Source organism: Protopterus annectens, chromosome 5.part1, assembly GCF_019279795.1.
Source record: "Protopterus annectens isolate FY-2018-M chromosome 5.part1, PAN1.0, whole genome shotgun sequence".
Lineage (NCBI taxonomy): Eukaryota > Metazoa > Chordata > Ceratodontiformes > Protopteridae > Protopterus > Protopterus annectens.
Window position 1 is genome coordinate 275,136,224 of NC_056736.1, and position 25,407 is coordinate 275,161,630.

The 25,407-nt window shown below is 35.5% G+C and overlaps 1 protein-coding gene across 1 annotated transcript in view; it reads right to left on the minus strand.

Annotated features, from left to right (window-relative positions):
* The window catches only part of LOC122803148, a 601,848-nt gene that overhangs the window by 116,678 nt on the left and 459,763 nt on the right, over nt 1-25,407 (minus strand). Inside the window, exon 4 of the mRNA XM_044072768.1 lies at nt 15,996-16,265. Within this exon, the coding sequence (XP_043928703.1) occupies nt 15,996-16,265 (270 nt within the window). The remainder of the gene's footprint in view (nt 1-15,995; nt 16,266-25,407) is intronic.

Consider the following 25,407-nt stretch of genomic DNA (forward strand, 5'->3'; position numbering starts at 1 on the left):
TTCTTCACTTGTAAGAAAAGGGGAAAAAGATGTTATTTTGAGTAGATTGCTCACATATATACTGAAAAAACACAAGAATGAAAAGAAACTTCCTTTCTGCTTTCACAGACATCACTGATAAACTTTGACCTATATTTTCATCAGAACTGCTCAAGGTGGGAAGCAAGGCAAACAAGAATCCAGTGTTCTCACACAACTGGAACATTCTTTTGTTCTCAACTTTTTTTTAAGTGCTACTTGCATCATAAACAACACGTGAAAGGAATGTGTTACACAGAAACAAAGAAAGCAAAACCACTCCCACTTCAACACTTCTAATTCTCATACTACTTAAATCTGACATTAAGTTAACCCAGCAATGCCATACTAAGCAAAGTTAAAAAAATACAATTCTTAACTTATATAATCTTAAAGTTACCAATTCTATTGCTTATAATTTAATCACATTCTCTTATAAGAAGTATTTAACATTTATAAATATATTTATAAGTTTAAGTACATGAACTATATTAAGTCTTTCACTGTAAATACAGTAAACAGTAAAACTAGCCATTTACATTCCTTACCATAAAAATGCTTTAGCTTGAAAATATAAATATGTACTTGCATATGTTTTGAAGCTTAAAGTCCACTACAAACCTTCTACTTAAAGGGTAAATCCATTGTTTTGGAAAATAAAATTTCTGAAATGAGGTGGACTGTCAGTTCCCAACCTCAATTGCCACAATGTTTCTTTTCTTTCTACTTTGTGTTTAATGATCCCCCACTCAAATCTTTGCAAATGTGTTCTTATACAAAAAAAAATCTATAAACTGTACACACAGAGGCATGTCTGTATAAAGCATTGTTAGTATCCTTAATCTTAATAGCATAACAATGTTCTTTAATACATTTGCTCAACTGCCTGGTAGTCATACCTATATAAAATGCTATGCATCCAGAGCACAAAGCAATATATAGAACATGGGAAGTATTGCAGGCAAACCTGCCTGGTGCTGAAATGGTACGATCTAAGTGTGCCAAAGATACATGAGGCCCTTCATGGATATACCTACAGCAGAACAACAAAAACACTTATAGGTGCCTTTAGGTCTATCCGACAATGGAGAATGAATGACTGTATCTCCATATTCTAACAAATTCTTTAAACAATCAGATTTTTTATATATAAAGTTAGGGCCGGCCCCTAACACTCCTGACAGATCACTATTGCCAATGATAATTTTCCAATTTCAAATAATAATATTTCTAACCTTCCTACTATCTACTGACATATCCATGACACATCTAGGGAAATTAGCTGTGTCACCAAGATTACTAGATGTCTTTTTTAAAAGCAATCCGTGGGTTAAAATGGGTGGAAAATCCGTGGACCGCCGTCTTAGGACTTCTGAAACTAAACTTTGTAGTAATGTTTCAGAATAACCCCTAGCCATAAATAATTCACTGATGAATTCTATTTCTTTAAAAAAAATCATCATCATTACTAATAAGACGAGAGGCTCTAATATACCGCCCCTTAGGAAAGTTACGTTTCATAAAGTTGGGGTGATTGCTGGAATAATGTAAATAATTATTGGCATATGTGTCCTTCCTGTAAATACTGCTAGAAAAACACTTAAATGAATCCCATCTTAAAAAAACATCTAAGTAGTTGACCTGATGTCCACAGTCACTCAAAGTGAACTTCAAAAACTCGCTACTAGCATTGAGTTGTTCTTAAAAATCTATGAGCTTTTTCCTATAGTGTTTTTTATAATAAAAAACAAATTGTCGATAAAACGGCAATAAAACAAGATATCCCCACCTAAAATCATATTTACCATACATTCCATTTCCCACAAGGCCATGACCAAACATGCAAAAGCAGGGGCCACTGAAGCACCCATCGCAACTCCCCTTAATTGTTGATAATATTTGCTGTTAAATACAAAAAAAATGATTTTCAAGCAAAAGTTCCAACAGGGAGATACTGGTGGACACAGAAGAACTAAACCAGGTGGTATATTTTTTCAAAAAGTTGGAAAAAAACTTTAGACCCAAATGTAAGGGTATAGATGTACACAAAGATACATCAACTGTAAGCAAAAAAAAGTTGTTATAATTTTCAACAAAATTGCTGCTGTCACTTAGACTAAATTTCCTAATAAACTCTAAAAAAGACCAAGAATCTTTCACATAAGATCCTAAGCGTTGTACCAATGGATTCAGTAGTCTATCTAAATATGCTCTCAGTTATACTGCCAGAAGAAGAAACTATAGACCGAAGGGGGGGGGGGGTTAGTAACACTTTTGTGTAATTTCGGTATTCCGAAAAGTACACCAACTCTAGGGTTATCAACAGTGAAAAAAATTACATAAAGTTTGGAAGACAAATCACCATTCATGTGAAAATCATACAAAACATACTTAATATATTTGTAACTTTGTTCTATAATGTCCGAACTTACTTCACGATATTCATCTGGATTGTTCAAAAGAGCTTCCATAGCACTGATATAACCCACGGATTGCATTACTACCAAGGCAACCCCCTTGTTGGCCTTCACAAACCTTAATTCTGGTGTACATTTTAACTCAACAAGTGCTTTCCTATCTTCTTTGGATAAATTAAAATGAGAATAAACAGGCTTATTATCCAATAATAAACAAATCTCATTAGAAAAAAACATTTCATAAACCTTTAGTGTATTATGTAAAGTAGGATTAAATGTTTTTGTGCATCAGTTAGTTGAATGTTAGACAAGTTGTATATTTTAACAAAAGAACTCACGTCGAAGTCTAGGCGAGTTATTGTTTTCAAATCCGGCTCCTGCCTCGACTTTGTTTTGGTATGGCAGTGCTGGATGAACCTTGTTCCTTTTTTGATTCAGTACTACTAGAGGCTTGGCCTGGCTCAATCACCGCAGGTTTTCTTAATGCAGTCACCATTCCTGAAGCTCCGCCCTCATGAAGTGACGTATAGCTTATTACTGGAATTTAAAGGAAAATTGCCTTTTCTTACAGCAGAACTATAAGAACTACCAAAACCATCCACTGCCAATATTTTACTACATTTATAGGAAAACAGTTTGCTGGAATTATTATAAATGAAAGCCTGGCCACTGTTATAGGCTTTGACATCCCAATCAATTTTCTTAAGTTTTCTTTCTGTAATCAATTGTTCATAGTGATCAACTACTTCCCAACACTTTTTCATAATCCTTAAAGCTGTCCTTGCCTTGATTACTCAGTTTGTCTGTGATGTTACTAAGGTCTCCAAATCAACTTTTAACTGTTCTATAATCTTGTTGTTCCATTTTACCAGCAATTTCAAAAAAATCTAGTCCAGCATTGTTGAAAAAAATCAGTCTAAGTGAAAAAAGGATCATCTTGATGCACTCCATTAGAGGTTTTGAAAAACCTGAGCCCCTTAGGAACTATTTTAGAAGAAATGCAACAGTCAAAGTACTTGTTCTCCACAATTAATGCTTTATATTTTTAAGCCCCTTCTCCAGTTCAAAAAAACTGGTCAGGCAAATCATTGTTCTCCAAATCGCTGTTCTCTGTGGGGAAAGACAGTGGTAAAAAAGGTTCAGGTATATGTTTCAAAGCAGTTGCCACATCTTTTTACGAAGTTTCTCGGTTAGATCCACTCACCCCTCTATTGGTGCTAGCTGGTGTACCCCCTGTGGACACACATCAATGAGGAATTGGAGGCATAATCAGAAGTAGTGTCCTTAAACTCATTGAGACAAATTTTCTTAGCCAAAGCAGCTAAAGACTTCTGAATGTTGCCAAGTTCAGAAACAAAGGTTGCTGACTGTCCATTACTGACTGTAGAGTTAAATCTATAAGGTCTTCCTCTGGGACACATGCCATAACAAAAAAACAAAACGGCACTCAGTGTAAACTTGACTAATAACCACAAACACTGGAAGAACCAGAGGAACAACTCTGAAATAGCACAGCAAAATTTTAAATTTTATTCAACGCTTTCGTCAAAAAGACTTCTTTAGAATAATACAAGTATAAGACTTACCACATTTAAATGCATAAATTCCACCCCACTACAATTAACAAATCAGCCAATAATTAAATTATTCAATTAAATGCATCTGCTTAAAACAATAAGCAATAGAAAATAAAAAATATATATATTCTCTGGGTGCACAGCATTTTATATAGGTATGACCACCAGGCAGTTGAGCAAATGTATTAAAGAACATTATTACGCTATTAAGATTAAGAATACTAACAATGCTTTATACAGACATGCCTCTGTGTGTACAGTTTATAAAAATGTATTTTTTTGTATTAGAACACATTTGCAAAGATTTGAGGAGGGCAACATTAAAAACAAAGTAGAAAGAAAAGAAACATCGTGGCAATTGAGGTTGGGAGCTGACAGTCCACCTGGACTTAATGATAGCATTAACATTAAATGTTTTTTTATAAGAAAGGAAGTTGGCTGTATAAGGAAATCAAAGGTTTTATCATTATTATGTTTTTTATATTTTTACATTTTTTTATTTTCTATTGCTTAGTGTTTTAAGCAGATGCATTTGCTAACTGAATTATTGGCTGATTTGTTAATTGTAGTGGGGTGGAATGTATGCATTTAAATGTGGCAAGTCTTATATTTTTATTATTCTGAAGAAGTCTTTTCGACGAAAGCGTTAAATAAAATTTTGCTACGCTATTTCAGAGTCATTCTTTCAGTGTTTGCGGTTATTAGAAAATAAAAGTCACTTGTTTTTAAACTTTTTAATCTTAGAAGCAGTTTTCTGGGAATTCAGAGCACTCTGTCTCTTGAGGGATATACTGTTTCAATCCATTTCTTCAGTACTATTAAGGATTTTAATTTTGTTGACAAAAGTGGACACATCCTCCAGTATGTCAAATATTTTAGTTACTGCAGAAAGAAATAATTTTGTCTTTGCAGGAAGCACAAAGTGGCATTAATATTGTTCTTTTTAAGTTCCTTGATCAGTGGTAAGCAGGATTTTCTTTTACTTGTCACTTTACTGGAATAATCATTGTCAAATCTGACTACATGTTCACCTATTTTAATAGGTGGGCCTGACCATGCTGTTTTTAATATTTGGTCATTTTCTAAACTAGACATGAACTTAACTGCAACTGAATGTGGTGGTGAGTTTTCCTTCTTTGATGGTGCTCTAAGGGATCTATGTGCCCATAAGGTTTCAGGTAGATCTAATGTTTTATGTAGCCAGGTGATTAAGAAATTTATTATACTGTCTCCCTCATACTTTTCAGTTATAGCATAAATTCTAATGTTTAATTTCAGTCTGTTTTCTAACACTCATCTCTTTCTTCCAACTTAATATGTCACCCTTGGAAATCCAGCTATATTAAATTTTGTATATCAAATTTTGCCTCAATTGGCATATGAAAATTACTGTAGTTACCTACTCTTGTTTATGCATACTACATAAGGTACTCTGACTAGTCCATCTGTTTAAAATGTAATATATTATTGTATATGTGTATGGCTTATCTGTAAACTTTTTATATATTGATACCCTGCCATGAATCAGAGTTCACTCCTTAACTAACAGCCATTGAATTGTACAATGTTCCAAGTTATTCTCCTGTTTGATACACATTTTTGTGACTTCGCTATATTTTAGATACTCTTTTTTAATATATTTCTATTATCTTATATTCTGTTATGGAGCTTTTCTCCCCAGGTCTCCACTGAAAATGGGCTCATTTCAGCCCAGCAGACTTTCCCAGTCAACAAAAGCAAATAAATAAATAAAAATAAATATGCCATTAACTCTATCTGTCACTCAGTCATTTTATTTTAAAAGAAATTCAGTCTGAGACTCACCTTCAGTTATTCTACCTCCATGGTCATTTAAAGCTTCTTCTATTCTTACAGACTGCTGATTTGTGTACTTTACTGTTTCATAAGAAATTCTAAATGTTCCATCTTCTTTCTGTTCTCTTTTTGAAACTTTCTGTTTTGGCATCCATTTTGTCAACTTTAAGTAATATATCCTGCATACTAGATGCCTTTTTTAACACAAGAATTCTGAATACCATTTCTTGAGTGGCTCATGCTGAAGTCTCTTCTTTCTTAACCATGCAGCTGAAATTCTGACAGGAAAATTGCAGCTTTTGAAGAACTTGAAGCTATAAATCTTTTCTCTGTTAGCGAATAAAATTAACTAACAAGTATTTCCAAATTTTATTTTATTTTTATTATATTTTCTGCCAGAGAAAAGTTTTCAGTCACAGAGCTTTCATCAGTTGCTGTTCTCAGTTAGCCATCTTGGCCATGCTCTTCTTTTTTGTTTATTGAGGTGATACCTGCTACTTTAAATATGTGGTTTTATCTGTCAGTCAGTTTGCTACCCATCTGAAAATATAAGGGTCTATATGAAGGCTTTTATACTTGTATACAATTCCAACATAAGAGAAGCGTCAAACGCCTTGGCCAGGTATGTTTAGGGACTTTCTCAAAGAAGTTTACTAACCAAAGTAAACATAATTTCCTTTTGACAAAAAAATGTTTGTGTGTATATCTATCTATATATATATATATATATATATATATATATATATATATATATATATATATATATTTATAAAAGTTTTAATAACTTCCATGTTAAATTTTATGACTAATTAGTCTACAACTAACATCTTTCACCTTAAATTTCACCGTCAACTAAAATGATTTAAATGCATATATGTATATGTCCTTCTTAGCTGTGCAAGTATACACAGAGATTTTCTCACTGGACACCCAGTGAAAATAGGTCATACACATTTGGACAATCTAATAAACAAAACATGTATATTCTCTGGTATACGAGTCCATGCAGCTGACAGCATGAACTTCAGCCCCAACATTTTATAGCTTATGCAATCTCAGACAGAATCTTGGATGTGTTCCTGAAAGTGTTAAAAATCTGGAGTTGGAATCTAAACTAGCTGGGTGTGACTCAAACTAAATTTAAAATTAGAGTGTTGTGAACTTGAGAAGGAGAGTTCTTATCAGCAAATGATGGAGTCTTTGCTTTGTAGAAAATTAAAAATAAGATTTGCTTGTGTTAGCAGGGAAAGCTATGCTTATTATGCTGTTGTGTATACACCTGAAAAAAAAATTGAGAACTTTTGTGGTGCAACAGTTAGCATTGTTGCCCTACAGCAAGAGGTTCTCCAGTTCAATTCTCAGCTGGAGAGCCTTCTGTGTGTTGTCTGTATGTCCTCCCTGTGATTGAGTGAGTTTTAAAGACATGCAGAGTGTGTGTGTGTGTGTGTGTGTGTGTGTGTGTGTGTGTGTGTGTTCCTTCTGTGAAGGTTGAGCACTGGACTGGCAACCAGACACCGTAAAAACTTCACTGCCAATCAATCTGCGGACTGGTGATCCACTGTGGTGACCCTAAAGGGTGAAGCTGAAAGACAATTATTTTTGTTTGCTTGCCAGATTAGGTAACCTGCAGACTAGAGAAGGGGACTGTGTTGCTGCCTTGGGAGGCTTCTTCCTTTGTTACAGCAGGCACACGTTCCTTCATCAGCAAATGGTCTGGACACCCTAGAGGTCTGGTCACTGAAAGCTGTTTAGGAATTTTTGGTTTGTGCCTCCTGAGCAGTCCATTTCACCTGGGAATATTTTTGGTTATTGTTCTGGGTTTTTTTGATCCCTTACCGGGAAAAAGCCGAAAGACAAACAACAACAAGAAGTTCTGTTTTTTTTTTCCTGGTTCCTCATTTGATTTGTGGTTTTGGTGTCTGTATAATGAAAAGCATTAAAGACATTCATTAATTCATATATATAATCACATTATTTGCAGCAAGGGAGTGGTTACAGAGGGTGGCTGTGTTAAGAGCAATAAAAGCATTAAACTCTTTGCTTTAATCAAGTCCCCCTTCCCCTTAAGACCATACTGTAAACTGAGACTACTGTACTTCAGTAAAGGATATTCCATTTTTAACTAAACTGTGGACTACCTATTTCATTATTTTGTAGTATGTATTTTAAAGTTCAGATTTTATTAGTGACCAAGGTGCATAACATATTTCAAGGAGTGAACTTCACACCCTCCACACTGCAAAGTTTCTGCTTGGTTTTGGTTTAAGTACCACACTACCGACATGCATTTACCTTGTCTACATCCATGTACAAAACAGTCCTTGCCACTAAACTGAAAATGCTATACTATTGCAAAAGGCATAATTTATATTTACTGTAAAATACTCAGTGATACACCTATAATATATGCCTTTGGCCCAAGTCAAAATTTTAAAAGGTCATCTCGACCAGCCTATCTGTCTACTTAAATGTATAAATAAATAAATACATAAATGTATGTCTATAATAACATGAAACTGAGACTGATACATATACAGAAGCAGTATTATCAGTTACATCTGAGAAATGCTTCAATGTTTCTAAAAAAACTGCTGGATGCCATAATAGTTAAAAATAATTAGTGGACAGATTTTATCAGTACTGGCCAGGGTATGGTTAGAGTATGTTACAAAATGAACAGTTTCCATTTGTTAAGATAACAGAAGCTGATCCAATCTTATGTGGGTGGAACCAATTAAAAAAGCTTACATTAAACTGAAAACAAAGTTCATGAGTCAGAGTTTGCTGAATAAGCGAAAACTGAAGTACATGCTGAAGTTGAATTAGATATACAGTGTGGTCTAAAGGCAAACATGTTGCCGAATCCCAACATGAAGACAAAGTTCTGCAAAAGTCAAATTCTGTTACTTGTGATGAAAGAAGGTGGTGATTAGCACATTATACGATTCAAAATACATGATTAGCAGTTTAGCACCCAGTGCTCCAGTGACAAAGACGGGCAGTTAGAGAGGTGTGTGCATGGCAATTACACATGTAATTGTTGGCCACTGAATTAAAGATTTTTTTGTTGCAGGTTTTTTTTTATATAGGTTTATATTTATATTTTTTTAACATGATTAACACATTTTTTATTATAGAACATGAGCCTACACAAGATCTAACACCACATTATTTAGTAGTAAATTGGCACAATTTTGATTGGCTATTAGACACCAACACATTTAATCAGCGTCTATATTAGATCCACGAACGCTTAAATGTTCGAATCTCTAAAGGTCGACCTTTAGAGCTTGAACATTTAAATGTTTGAATATCTTTAAAACTTAAAAAAAAAAAAAAAAAAAAAGTAAAAAAAAATAATTAAAGGGTGTAAGCAGGGGGCAAGCCCCCCCCTGCATGCCCCACACCCCCGCTACTTAAATATACCAACTCCAAGATCGCGTTACAGTGTAGGGAATGGGACATTTCCCGTTTACGCACTGTAGTGCACTGAAGTGCGATCTCAGAGTTGGCATATTTAAGTAGCGGGGGGTGCAGGGTGGCTTGCCACCCTGCTAGAACCCTTTACTTTTACTTTTTTTTTTATTTTGTTACATATACGAACTTTTAACTGTTCGATTTCTGAAGGTTGACCTTCAGAGATTCAGACATTAAAGCGTTTGTGTATGTAATCTAGACCCATTTAATCATTGGTGAAAAGATGTAATACTTTCACTGGATGACACCATCAGTATCTGCCAATTATTGGTTTATAATCCTAAATTTGTATGATTGGTTACCAATTCAAGCTCATGGTTATGATTGATTCCTGACATCAATGCTTAACATATTGTTTTTATAGTTCTTTAAAATCTAATAAAATTCAGCATTTTGTTTTCAAAAAATGATACAACAAATTTAAATGATAACAAGGTGCTTTTGTCTAAAATTTCCTGCTTTATTAATGTAAAAGACTTATTGCCTGGTTTAAAAGCTTTAAAAGCTATTAAAGGTTAAAAAAGGTTTAAAAGCTGTAAAGCTCTGTCACATAGGCAGCAATCAATTTAATGGCAAGGCATACAATCTCCTTTACTCCCAAATACAATAGGCATACCACAAGGCTCAATTTTAGGCCCTCTACTCTTCTCCATATTTACCAACAATCTACACACCTCCACCCAGCATGCCTCCTTTATACAAAATGCTGACGAGTTAAATCTTATCTGCTCTGCTCCATCACTTTCCACTCTACAACTCACACAAAAATCCTTCAGTTCTGTAAAAAGTTGGATTTCTCATATCCAACTAATCCTAAACCCCAGTAAGACAAAACTGCTACTTTTCACCCCCAACAAATCTAAATCTACCCTCCTATCCTTTTCAAGCTCTTCCAAAAATGGTACCAGCATATTGCCATGTGTCCATACCAAACTCCTTGGTGTAGAAATTGACAATAACCTACTCTTCAATGTCCATATCTCACAAACCATAAAAAAGGTCCACAAAAAAAATGGGAACCCTATATAGGCATAAACAATTCCTCTCAGAACAGGCACAGATCACTCTAGCCCAAACCCATCTACTCTCCACTCTAAATACATGCCGCACCAATTCTTACCCAAGTCAGAAAACTTGATCTCACCAGACTTGAACCATGTTACAATAAAATTGCCAAGATTGCTAACAACTCCACCTTCAGAACCATCACTGTCAAGCTCTAAGGGAACTATGATGGTTAGAACTTCCCCAGCTACTCAATTACAACCAGCTAGTCATTGCCTTTAATATTGCTGGACATCCTGAAAAAAAAACAGCACTTAGCCAGTTACTTTCTCCATACAGAACTAACTGCCCTCACCGATCTACTGAGAAATTCCTCCTTTGCATCTCTAAAGCTAACAACTCAGGGAAAGCCCTTTTTTTCTTATGCCATAGCGAGATCCTGGAATAACCTCCTCCCTTCTCTGACCCCATTAACACACATTTCAAAAATGCTCTCAAATCACATTTTATGAATACATGGTTATGCCTGTGTATAACATGAATCTCACAATCTCAGCACACTTTACACCTTCTTTCCTGCTAGCGCTACTGTATATATGTTACAGTGAGTATCTTACTGTCAACTTGCAACTGTATAATATGTCGTGTCTAATCTTATAATTTTTTTATTATTTTATCCTATCTCACTAATCCAGTGTTAAAGCTTGATGTATGAGACTCTCTATCTTTGTAAATTTACTCACTTACTGCTGATGTATTGTTTAGACTGGATTGTATGAGACTTTTTACGTCTCTACTTACCACCGTTATATTATTATTACATTATCCCATTATATTATTGTTTGTATTGCCATGTTGATGTTAATCTAATTGTGGAGCATTTCTCCCTGGGCCTCCACTGTAAATGGATATGTGTCCAGTCGGACTATCCCGGTAAAAAAATGTAAAATAAATAAAATGTGATATACAGGTCATTATATTCATGGATATAATATAATGACAAGTTAGGAAAACAGCATCACCATTGGTTTATTTGCTTTTATTTTATTTATCCCTACTGGTGAATCATGATGTATAGCCATTGGTTTAAGGAAACGGAGCATATTACGTGATGACTGGTTTATTCATACGTCTAATCAACATGTTAATTTGGATTTGCCAAACATTTTTGGCACTTTATTGATGGAAATTGTATAGGTTGTTACATTATTTAAATGTGTTTGTTTGTTTGACACTTGATTGGAAGAAGGGTTATGTTAACCTGAAAGTGCTTATCAATTTTATTAATAAAGCCTCCTTGTTTTAGCTATGGCAGTTGTCATACTTTACTTTGGATGTTTATTTTCATATGCTTTTGGGTACCTGATCTTGATAACCTTCATTTTAGTTCTGCTGTGTGTGTGTGTGTGTGTATATATATATATATATATATATATATATATATATATATATATATATACATATATAAAACTGCGGTGGTGGTGCTGCAGTAGCGTTGTCGCCTCAGTTAGACGTTGCCCGTTCAATTCTCAGTTAGAGCGTCTTCTGTGTGGCGACATGTGTGAATGGGCATTCCTTCATTGAAGGATGTGTGTTAGGCTTGGCAAACCAGCGCACAAAAATCTACTGCCCATCATTAATGGACTGATGTTCTGGAGAGCTGTGGCGACCCCTAACCGGGAAAAGCCGAAAGACACACACACACACACACACACACACACACACACACACACACACACACAGATATAAAAAAGGTACAACTTTAAATTTGGAGTAAAGAAATTCCATCGGTGTCTGTTGGGTGGAAAGTTTAAGCTAATTACAAACCTTAAACTCTTGTTAACACCGTTTGGTGATCATAACTGTCTGTCCGTTATGGCAGCAGCACGTATTCAGGGATGGGCAATCAACTTACTAGCTTACAATTACAATGCTGAATACATAATGCCAAAAGGGCAGAACACAGTAGATGGCCTCCCAAGAATTCTGTACCCATAAATTATTTATAAAGTAGTAGATTAAATAAACTTGTATACATACTTAGAGATTACATAACCACTTCCAAGATATCCCACTAACAGCTGAAATTTTCACTTGAACAAGAAGAAATGACATGAAATTTAATGTGTACTAAACTTTAAACAAGTTGACCTCACAGACTAGATGAAAGTTTAGAAATAGGAGATTTGAATTACCACTAGGGAAATGGTGTTTCCTTTGGGGAACAGCTAAAATCCCACAGGCACTGAAAGTAGTACTGGAACAACTGCATGTCAGACAGACTGGTACACTAAAAGAAAACCCTGGTACAAAAGTTCACGCAATGGACAAATTTAGATGACGAGACTGATAACACATGCATAATGAATACTATGTACGATGAAATAAAAGATGTAGAGATAAACAGCACTGCATCTATGAACATTTTCTACTGAATACTGGAAAAGACTGCATATTGATTTTGCAGGTGCACTCATGAACAGTTCAAAAAATCCCAATAAGAGCTGAAACAACAGCCAGAACAAGGAATGACAACGGACTGTCAAGTATTCTAAACTTTGTGAGGGAATGTTGGACTCCTATAGCAGATGAAAGCTTAAAAGTGTATCATAGGAGAACTTTTCCATTACTACAGAAAAAAAGGTTGCATTCTTTCAATGGGCGCATGTAAACTTCAATGGAAAGTGAAAACAGTACTGAGAAAATTATGTGTTCAACAGGTTAGTATTGTGAGAAATGAAAACTCTAGCACAAAAGTTTGTGTCATGTTCAAAGTTTGATGAAGAGATCGTGTTACATATGTATAATGAGCACCTTGTAAGATAGAATAAACAATATACAGATAAACACCACTGTCTTCATGGGAATTTCTACTGGATACTGAAAAGACTACACATTGATTCTGCACATCCGTTCGTGATTGTGGTGGATCCATACTCAACAGATACATCGTCTGAGATTAAATTGTAATCTACACTAAGTATAGATTATTTGCTACTTTTTTATTAACAAAATGTTCTGTTACATACAATAGCACTCAAGTCACATAGGAAGTGTTACCTTTTATTAACTGGGACCACCCTAATTGGGGTCTATATTCAGTCACTGAAAGAAATGAGCATCGAACGGCTGAACAATGAAACTTATCCACTGAATGTTCATTCAGCGAATATTCATTTATTCAAAAGGGAAAGTAACTAGTTGGCCATCTCACACACCGCAATATTTCAAACCTACTCAGATGGGGGGCTTCACCCCCTCCCACACCACTCTAACTAAATATACCAACTCTGAGACCACACTACAGTGGGGAAAAGGACAGATGGGGCAGTGCTGGCCAACTAATTACTTTCCCTATTGAAATAAATGGACGTTCACTGAATGAACATTCAATGGATAGGATCCAATATTCAGTTCAATGCTCATTTCCTTTGATGGCTGAACTAGGACCCACCTAATTGTTCTAATGGATATAAGCTTACTAAAAATGTGAGCATACACTTAGGTTTTTGCACTAAAAAGGATTCTAATATGGCGGTTAAAGATATGTAGGAAAATAATAAACAAAAACAGTAAAAAACTGAGAAGTTGGAAGCTCTTGATTATGGATACAAATGGTAAGGTACAAACAGTGAAATTATTCTAGCCCTTTTACTACTGCATACAGATAAGACGTATTCTTATCAACCAGAGAAGACCATAATTAATATAGAACTAAAGGAATCTATTTTGGAGGGAAAGGGGATAAAAGTTGGTTCAGTATGATAATTTGTTTCTCCCCATAGAACAAGGTAGTTTTAGTATGACCAGATTTGAAAGGATACTTTAGATCTGCAGTGTTAAGGTTCATACACATAACGCAGGCAGAAGATTACAAATCAAAGTAGAAAAAAATTATGTTGAAATGGGGGTGGGTGGGTCATGAAATAAGGAGAGAATATGCTTTTGGATGCAGACAGAATAATAGCAGTCACACAATATTATATTTATAAAGTCGTAGAAAGTATTTTAAGAACTAAACCAACATGGGAATGGAGATACCAATAGGGATTACTGCAAATGGGCATAGAAAATATGCTAGAGGGGGCTGGAAGTTTTTGGAGAAAATTAGCAAAGGACCCAATGTACAGTGGGATGAGGGCAAGCAGGAGTCTGGACTGCAGGTTGGAGACTGCCTTCCCTAGAAGGGACTGATAAAGTACAGGCAAACAGAATAGCACAGGCAAATATAAAGGGATAGGGTAATGTTAAATGAAAGACCACCCCTGGTTAAGTTTTTAGTTGAGTCTAGAAGAAAAGCAGGTTTTTAAAAAGGATCATTTGTAGGGCATATAAAATAATGCACAATACCTATGTAAATCAATCAGCAGAAGTTACAAGACTGTGGAAAAATTGAAATTAAAACTTATAAAACCATGACATAATGAGTGTTTGTTTAATTAAGAATTAAAAGTATGAGACTTTCAGCATTCTGTATTACACTTTTAAGCTGAACAAACAGCCATAAATTCAACCTTTTTCAACATTTCTCAACTTTTTGCACTAAATTTTCAACATACTATCTGTGATCATTTACCTCATGAACCTGTGCAAATGGTGTTGCATAAATTTGTCAAAAATCAATTTGCAGTAAAACAGTTACATGAAGAACATACTGGGTCCAAAACTGTTACATGAAGAATGCACTGTGTCCACAAATGAAGTGCAAAAGCAGCAGATGCAAATGGGATGTGCAGTTTTCAACTGTTTGGACTGTTCCTACCCTTCACTGTCTCAGTACTGTAGTGCCGCTTACGCATTACCAAACTGCTACTGCACAGATAGGATATTTTAAGTGACATAATAATAAAACTAATTTGTACTGCTAAATTTATGTAACTTGAACAACTATACTACTGCACAGTTTAAAGGCTCTGCTACTGCATTTACCTGTCTGCAAATAAAGACTTTTTGTGCATTCACATACTCTTCTGCTATGGGTACTCTGCTACTGTAACAAAATTTATTGTGTTTGCCCATGCATACAACTCAACAAAAAATTTGTAAAAGTGAAAAAGGAACTTGCTTTTGATAAATCACTATGCAGCTATCACTACTGTGTGTACGTGTTATGCCATGCTTAGATATACACTAACATTTTATATGTAGTTTTAAAATGTATCCATACAACTAGTTGGAGATGAAACTGAGAAACCCAGATTATTTATGTACACCAGCTTGAATTTGTCGTATCAGGCAAGCTGTCTCTGGCCCAAGAAACAGCAATTCACTTCTAGAATAAATGTAAGTGGGTATACAGTTCAAAGCGTTCCAAAGAAAAAAAAATTAATATATTATTAGTAACATTTTGGCTTATCAATTGTGACAAAAAGGCACTGATAACTGTAGCTGTGTGATTAATAGTACCAAATCCAAAAACACAAACCTCTCAATTTAACTCCTTCCTATAATTTTCAAATAGCAGATGAACTCTTTAAATGCCCTGAAACTACATATGTTGCTTCATTTTTATAAATGACACATCTTAATTTGCATTTATCACAAAATTATATAACACAGTTATAACTGATAAATGGTAGTATTCCAAATGCCTGGTGCATTAACAATTAATCTGTCCATCATTTTTTTTTCTGGGTCATGTCAGGAAACCAATCAAAAGCTTATCTTGAATATGTCACTCACTCACCTGTGATGCAATTCCTAATGAGAACAGACTCACTACGAATACTGTGCAGGCTGTTGTTCACAGTACAGTAAACTTCCTGCGACATGTAGCTGATTGCATTTCTGACAGTAATCATTTCATTGTTATCCTTCAATTCACAGTCATCTGAATTTGTTGTACAAGGTTGGAAATTCCAGTGATATGTGATAGGTTCAGAGGAACTTGTCTCACACGTAAGGTCAACAGCTGTATTTTCATTAATGCAATTTATCTGTGGTGCTTCAAGTCGGGCTGAAAAGCAAGTTAAAACACTGTTACCTTCAATGACAAGTACATCATTTCTCTACATTCATGTTACACAGAACACAACATCATTATTTTTTTCTCCTTTTCCTGTTCCCCTCTGCAGCACAGGTCTGATAAGTCCTCTATCTGTACCCAATTATCTGTGCCACATTGGTCATGGACAGCTTTTCCACACAAATGCTATGTACATATACAATAAGAGGCACTGTAGTTACACATAGTATAAACATATATATGGGCTTGTCTATAAAATGACTAAGCCATGCCACCACAAGTGAAAATTTCTAGAGGAAAATATGCATTGTTGGTTTATGTCAACAATTCTAGCTCAGCCGTACAAGTTGCATATGTCACTCTCACTCACAGTTGTTGAAGATATAAAAGCTGAAATATATAAAACAGCTGCTCATACATAAATACAACAGTTGCTTATTATTGTGGAGATGCAACATTGTCATCATAAACATTAAACTGCATGTCCTCTGTACACTGCATTATAACACTGCTTTAGGCTGCAAGCATTCTTCTATGCCATCCAAAGGAGCACTAACATCAGAGTGTCTGTGTGTCACTATCAGACAAGACACAAAAGATGTGGTTCACCTTTGCAACAGCCAGTAGATGTACTGCATGTATATCTTCTCCTTTGGTGGTATGTATTTGTGAGTATGGCTGTCACTGTGGGTGACCTGCAGATAACCTTGAGGTATATGTGCCTGCTCACAGTAGACAAAATCCAAGAAATCACATCTCTTCAACTTTGACACTGTAATCGTATATTCATGCTGTAATTTTCATTTCAAAGGAAACAAAAACTTACAGGACTTCTTCATTAATCTGTCTTACACAGTCAGCAATTCACAAAGACTTAAGGGAGTTAAGAAGAAAGAAGATACTGGATTAACAGTGCGTAATGTAATACAAAGCAAAGACAGAAGAATGGAGGACTTAAACAAGAGCAAACAATGAATGCATGCACAAAAAGACTGCTGCTTAACACTTTTAAGGGTCAGATCTGGAAAACTGCACATCTTACTAAATGGGAATAATGAAGCAACAGGGGCAAAATAGTACAGACAAGGACAACCCTTCCAGACGGAACTCATACTAACACAGCAGCAGCCATCTAATAATATTTTTCAATAAAAAAAATGCAAATAATTCAACCACCTGCAGGAGCTGCAAATAACCTCATAAAAATCAATACATTATTTCTACTTTAAGCCCAGTTCAACCAATCTGGTTCTGAGACACCTACAAAATAAAACATGCATTTGTAGCGCACTACAGATTATAGCAGGTGCCTTAGAAAGGAACTAGTATCACATTTATGGAAAGAAGTCTGGATAATTCCCCCTGTCTAGGTCATATCATCATCCTTAGCCCTCTAAGATACTTGAAAACGTGTTAATCCTCAACCTGCACATCTCCTCTCACCAATCCAGCTAACCACTAACCTATCATCAGCACTGATTCAGTCACTGGCAAAGCACCAACACTGGTTTATGAGTTCATCTGTAAGTACTAGACCAGCTGATCTTGTGGGCCATTTTAAGCCTAATCAATTTCCCTCAAAGGTAGAATCAAACCCTGTGCCTTGTATCTGTGAGATAAACATCTTAACCATTATGCCAACCAAACACAAAAGCCAAACAAAAGTCTGTACAATGCAACTGTTGTCTTTTAACTTCTCCAAGGCTTTTGAGTTGTTGACTACACTTTACTTATTTGCAATTTCACAAATAAAAGCTCACTCAATTGGTTCAGTAACTAACAGATCTCAAGCAATCTGGCCTGGCAAACATGGCTCTCACCCAAATGTAATACAGACTTTAAATTTATCAAGAAATCAATCCTTAGCTCTACAAACAACATATTTAAATTTGATAAAAAGCATGCAGCTTACACAGTATGCTGACAACTCCATTCTCATCTGCTGCTAAAGTAAACTTTAACCATCTACAACAAATTCCAAAAGGAATCAACACTGTGAGCAACTGGATCACTAATAAAAGGCCAATTCTTGGTTTCTACCCTCTACATGAATGAAGGTTTCCATATGGCTACCTTTAATTTTACCAATGTTAAAATACTTTTCCAAAACTCATGTTAACTTCTTATCACAAACTGTGGAACAAGCATGAAAACTTCATGCATAATTTCCCATTATATAATATATACCTTTACTTGAACTTACTATGTACTACAAAACACCTAATCTCTTGTGTGCCAGACTAACGGCTACTAGTTACCCAGGGTTCGAACCACGACTCTTCTGATTTTTCACCAGCTGAAACTTTTACTTGCTATTCATTGTAAACACACAACTCTGTAGCTTTAAATATTTCAGGCATATAACAGCTTACAATGGTTTACCTGCTTAAATCTTAACACTAATAATAAATACCAAAATCAACAGAAATTTCTCCCTATTACAACCATCTGTTTTCCTCAGTTATTGCTGATTTGTTTAACATGAGACTTACCTTTGGACAGAATATGGAACAGTGGTAACTTTCAGAGCCTTTTGTTTGTATTATGTGTCAAAACCATGACCGTTATTCACTCCAGAGGTCAGTGAAGATTTTCTATAGTTTGTGTATAGTTACATTTCACATGGCTCTGGAAAACACACCTGTCTTGTCTTTACCTCTCCACCTTGTGAAAGCACATTTTAAAGGCATCTGTGTCTGATACTCACACGCATGAACAAACCCGACCTTCTTGTAATACTGATTAATAGAATCTACTGCTTATTCCAGGTTGCCTGGGACATTCATGTTATAACAATAAGAAAAATGTGAATTCAGTAAAAACAGCTTCTACAAAAGAACATATCTTGATCCTGGGAATTCAGACTTGCATGTTTTCTTCCCTAAATGCAAAAATACTGTTTCAAAAGCCTGCTCTGCCACCATCCACATTCCACTCAAATCTTGTAATCCACATACTAATTCTTCTATCTTTCCAAGCTATCAGTTGCAATCTGTAAGAATCAAGCCTCTTCAAAATGAGAATATGCTCAATTTTGCCTTCAGTGAAATGTACAATAATAACTTTTAAAACAGTGTTTACTTTTATAATATTCACAGGCACTTTTTATATTAATAAAAACAGCATTTTTCCTCTTTATTGCATTTTCAAGAAGACAGACCATGTTATCAATGTTCAATATTCAAAAATAAATTTTCTTACAGCACTACAAACAATGTTTTCAAAAAATATATCCTGAATGTACCACAGTCCCTGTTACAGACAGTTGTAAGTCTTGTGTGCATGCATTCTTGCAATTAAATTCTGTGGTTTAAATTCCTTTAAAGGACATTAACTTTTACAAGTAATTTACATTTTCTTCATAAAGCCTTTAGCATCAAAAATGCAATATAAAATAAATTCCCAAAAGTATCTGCATAAACCTCAGATTGTTACACTCAATATATGGGGGGGGGGGGGGTAAGGAGACATCATACTTTGAAATATCATGTCAAAATCCTATGTGTGTATGTATATCATATCCAATTACCCATGCACAAATTTGCAAATGCCTTTTAAAATCACAGAAAATGTTTGTCATTTAAATACATTAATTAACTTGTCAGTATCATGAAATTGCATTTTTCTGTGTTTGAAAATCACACAGTCTAAAACATCTTTATGTAATAATCAATGTCTCACAACTATAGCAATATTGCCTTTTATTGTAGATTACCCTATATGTGAAAAGAGAAAAACCTATGGGGTAAAAATGATTAAAATCAAAGTCTGTCATTATTTGAAACATAGAAACCACAAACCTCTTTCTCTCCTGCCAAATACACAGTCTGTAGGTCAGAAGTCTGATATGCTAGAATGCAGTGCCTGCACTGGCATTCTGATTTACAGTCACTGAAAAAATCCACAAAGGAAAAAAAATAAAATTTTCTGTGCTTATCAATAAAAAGTCTGCGTAGAACAGATAGTGTGATCTCTCACTTTCAAGCAGCCATTAATTTGTCTTTTATTAGTATCTGGATTTACATCATACAAGCTGGAAGCAAGTGGAATGCATTCTTTGCTTATCAAAAGTTTGATGAACAGTTTTCTTGCATAGTACTTCAGGAACGTCAAGTTTATAGTCAGTAGAAAAAAAAAACGTTTATGCCACTTGTGGTGGAAGAAAAACATACTATTCTTAAACCCCCTGTTCAGCTGGTAAAATACAGTCAGTTTTTTAGAAGCTGATTCACCATGCACTGTCATATCACACATCTTTCCTGAGAATTAATCTCAATGTGCTGTTTAATTACTTTAAGACTTTTAATGACACAGTATAACTCCTAGCACAAAATGTACTTCAAAAAGTCCCACTTTGCAAGTTTCTTGCTATAACAGATGTAATGGCAAAAAGTCTTAACTGTAGAACGTGACAGTTTAACAAATACTGAGGATCCTGAGAATTTACACTCATTCCTTTATTTGTGAATTCTTTCTATTAGAGATTCTTGTCATGCACATAGCAAATATTACTTCAGTGAATCTGCACTAAACTGTACAGCTTCCATTAATGCCGTCTGAGCCCTAACACATTAATTTTATTAGCTTTTTTGTCTCCAGAGAAGCTCCTTTTAAGAACATTCTCAGTCACTGTGAAAATAAAAATAAAATGTGCTCACCATCTTTGCATCTGGAAGACAAAATGAACCAAAGATGGTACCGGAGACTTCAGTGTTGTCTACTACCCATTAGGCAAACTCTTGTGAACAAAGGTCCAGCTGCCTCAGCATCCTCTTTTTGATACCAATCAAAAACATTCCTAGGATCTGCTCCAAGCTGGATAGGAAATATGCTGGCCAGCTTTTGTGCCACCTTATGGAATAATCTTTCCAGTCATAATTCACATATACTAAACTGACAGAAGAATAATACGATCATTATCTAGTGCCTACTCAGACAGTTATATTTCAGAATGCTCTCACAACTCTGAGCAGATTCTCATGATCTGAATCAGTAATTTCCTTTAAACAAATAATGCTGCATTCATTACAGAACTTGTAACAGAATCAAGGATAAAATACAATGGCAGGCTATCCATGTTTCTAACTGCTTCTCCTGGGCAAGCAATGTTCCATAATATTTCTGTGTCTATAACGTGGCAGAGTTGAGATGCCTTATCTAGCCTTGCAACATTCAGCTGCAGCAGCACCACGTCTCACAGAACACAAACATGTTTTCTGGCTTAACTTGCTCAAAAATAAGTTTCAGAGAACTCAAGTATATTTTCTGTCTTAGCTTGCTTAGAAATAATGTCTGAAATACAGAAATCCATTTTGACAGTTTTAATCTATAAAAGAATCTCTCAACACTATCACTAATGTCAAAACCAAGATAAAAAGATTAACTAGAAACGTAGAGAATTATGACACCTAGAGCAAAAAGCAAAACTGCAGCATCCACACTGCTGTCAAAAAATACTCCATGTCACTTTAACAATAGGGACTTGAATAAGCACACCTTTAGCAAAGTAGGATCAGCATACAACAAAGTCTACAAATCTGCAGCTCAAACTATCACTGTAGTGTACTACCTCACACTTGATGACCCTGGCAACCCGATAGAATTCAGTAAAATCAGGCAATATATGCATACAAACGGCTTCACATTCACCCCTGCTTTAACCCTGTAAATTTGTTAACCTAACACAAACAGAGTAGAAAATTAAGGGCTGGTATTCACAGACAGCTGCTCAGTGACAATAAGATCCAGAATCATGTATACTGTGCATGGCAGTGAATTGTAATAAGGTGCCATATATATCAAGAAACTCTCATCCAAGGCAGTTCAAACAACCAAACGTTGGCACTGCACCAACATGCCCAACCCAATGATTCAAATACAAGCATAAATACATTAAAAGATCAGCTCCTAGACAAATAGCTTTATATACACCAATTTACAGCAAGACACATAAAAGATTGCACTGCTTTGCGTGGTATACAACAGGACTATGAATCCCACTCAGGATCTCTTAACATGCTCAATCTTCACAAAACTTGATCAGCCATGAGGGATAAAGCTCCCTGTCTTTTTCTATCATCATATTGGGAATAAAACTGCTGCAAAAAGCAAGGAAATGAAACATGCCCACTTCCTTTCTATAGACATTCAATGTGTACTTGCTACACCCTATTTCATATCCAGCCAGTGAATAAATTTATTTGTACCCACCCAGTTATATAATAATGCCGGAATTTCTTGTGTTTTTGACTTGGTTGTTTTATGTATATAAATTTTGACTAAATCAGTACTGTAATTCATGCTGGATCCCCATATATTAAAACAGAAAGGATTTAGTCTCCCATCCAATTTAACAGGACTTAAAAAGTTAATTATTTTGTCAAAACCTTCGTATTACTTAAATATACCACTATATGGTAACCCCCAATTACCACATAGGTGGTAATCCATTAAACACGGAAGAAGTTATCAGGGACCTGGGGACCCAAGTTGACAGTAACCTCTCTTTTGACACTCACATTGCCAAAGTGGTTAGGAAGACCTTCTACATTGCCCACCTGATCATGAAGGGATTCACATCCAGATCAGGAGAGGTCATTGTACCCCTGTACTCTTCACTTATCAGACCAATGATTGAGTACAACGCCCCATTCGGAATGTACCTTACCCGACACCTGCAGCAGTTGGAAAGACCCCAAAAGTTCCTCACCAAAAGGATAAAGGGGCTCAAACATATGTCATACGATGCCCGACTGAAGAAACTCCAGCTCTATTCAGTCGCATACCATCTGCTCAGAGGTGATCTGTGCCTGACATACAAGGCCATGTCCAACCCGAATTAATGGACATGCTCCACCTCAAAAATCCAAATCCACCAGAGCCACGAGAGCAAGAGACTTAAACCTCAACATGGATATAAATAGGACGTGCTGGAGGGACAGATTCATCACCCAGAGACTCCCTACACTATGGAACAAAATCCCAGTCCATGTGAGGCAGAGCCCCTCACTGACTCTGTTCAAGAGAAATCTTGACGAGTGGATGGGAGATCGTAGGTTTACCCCGGGAATCATCTCTGTATCACTGCTGGACAGAGGCACAGCAAACTAATGGGTATAGTACTCTCATCCTAAGGGGTGGTGAAAGCCACACACACTCTGCCTAGGCTTTTAAATGCTCTAGGGCAGATAGCCTAGTATGAACCTATGAACCTATATTGCTGATACTCGTTTATGTTATGCACTTGTTAAATCTTTGTAATGAGATCCTTGTTACTGTTGTAGCTTTTTTCCTGTGGTTCCAGTCTGAAATTGACAATTCCCATCAGGGCTAATCTAGTCAAGAAAATGGAAACAAATAAAATAAATGAGTTCTCTGACAAGTGATCTTCCGGAGAAACCAATTCACTAAAATTGACAAAGTATAAATTTATAAAACTATTTTGTATCTGTGTAAAATATAAATTTAAGGGAACTAGTTTCTGGGTTTATATTACATAGTCGAACAAGCAGAATGTCGACTAACCTTTAATCAACAGATATGTGTCGAAGCTGCATGTCATCGAATGGCCAAATCATCAATTTCTTTCCAAGGGAAAGTAATCGATACTCCAACCACACACATCACATTAAAACAAACACTACAAAAGTGGTGGGCTTCACCCCCCACACTGTCCAATGTGGGGGGCACACCCCACTAACTAAATATACTAACTCCAAGATCGCACTACATTCAGGAAAAGGGCAGAATTAAAAGAATGGCCAACTGATTTCTTTCCCTTGGAAAGAAATCAAAAATTTGGCCGTTCACTGAAATGCAGCTTCGACACATATGTGTCGATTAAAGGTTAGCTGATATTCTGTTTGTTCAACTATGTAATATATACCCTATTTTCTGCAGACAGGTTCAAGGGAAGCCTGGCAAATTAGAGGTGTCAGAAATCTGTCTAATCTCACATTCTAAAAAGTAAATTAAATAAATAATAATATGCAGACTGTCTTCAAATAGATTTACATGTAGTATCGTCAAATGACAAGCAAAGTCTGATGGCTTTGTCCATAGATATGTTACAATAAAGAATGTATATCTACGTATCAGTACAGTTTTGTATGATTTGCCAAAAGCTAAGTACTCAAAAACTTATTTTATATAAAAAGATGCCCATACTGTGAATCTTAAAGATCTTTCACTTACATTTCAAGGGACATACAGTGTCCAATACTTTTCCCAAGAGCCCATGTTGCCCAAGAGCTTTCACTTTGCTGCACAATTCCACTCAGAAAATGTCCTCAACAAAATTTTCTGCTTCACTGATTATTTTTTGTTTAGGTACACTCATCACTGACCATTGAATTTAAGACAAATGGCGAGGTTGAGAAGCCTAAAAATTAATCTGTCTCTTACAGAAATCAAGTTTTTGCCTTTTAAACAAGCCTCCTTGGTGGTGTTTGTACATCACTGTACAGTAAGGAGTGCAGGTTTAAAGGGAGTGTTGAGTACAACATGATACCAGATACTGGCTTGTTGTGCAACATACTGATGTATTAGTTTGTCCGTCAGGATAGCATCTGGCAGACTAATGGCTTTCCTGCCTAGACAGACAGTACCAAGTACTGCATATGTGTTTTTGTACATGGGATATACTAACATCCCTCCCATTTTGTTTAGCTGAAATTTCTAGTCGTTAACAAATATAGTATTATCTACAAATACAGCATTACTTTTTAATGAATGCATGCACATATATATATATATATATATATATATATATATATATAAACATATATATATATATATATATATTTCAGTTTCATATTCAATATCCAAGTAAAAAAAGAAGTTATGTTCTCACCATAACGTCCCATGTTTGTAGTCCATCTCGCCCTTCATTCTTACATATGGGTTCAGAGCCAATCCTCGGCTCTGACTCGGCCGATTACAAAGCTCAAAGTCTCTTGATTGGCTCATGGCAAGGTAGGTATCCCACAGTGCACTAGTAAAATCCCCAGATCTTGTTTGCTGCTAACTATAAAAGAGATAGAAATGTTACCCAGAAAGAACAACAATAATGAAAGATCTACACCCTAGCAAAGGTTATGGTGAGTACATAACTTCTTTATGTTCTATAGTCCTA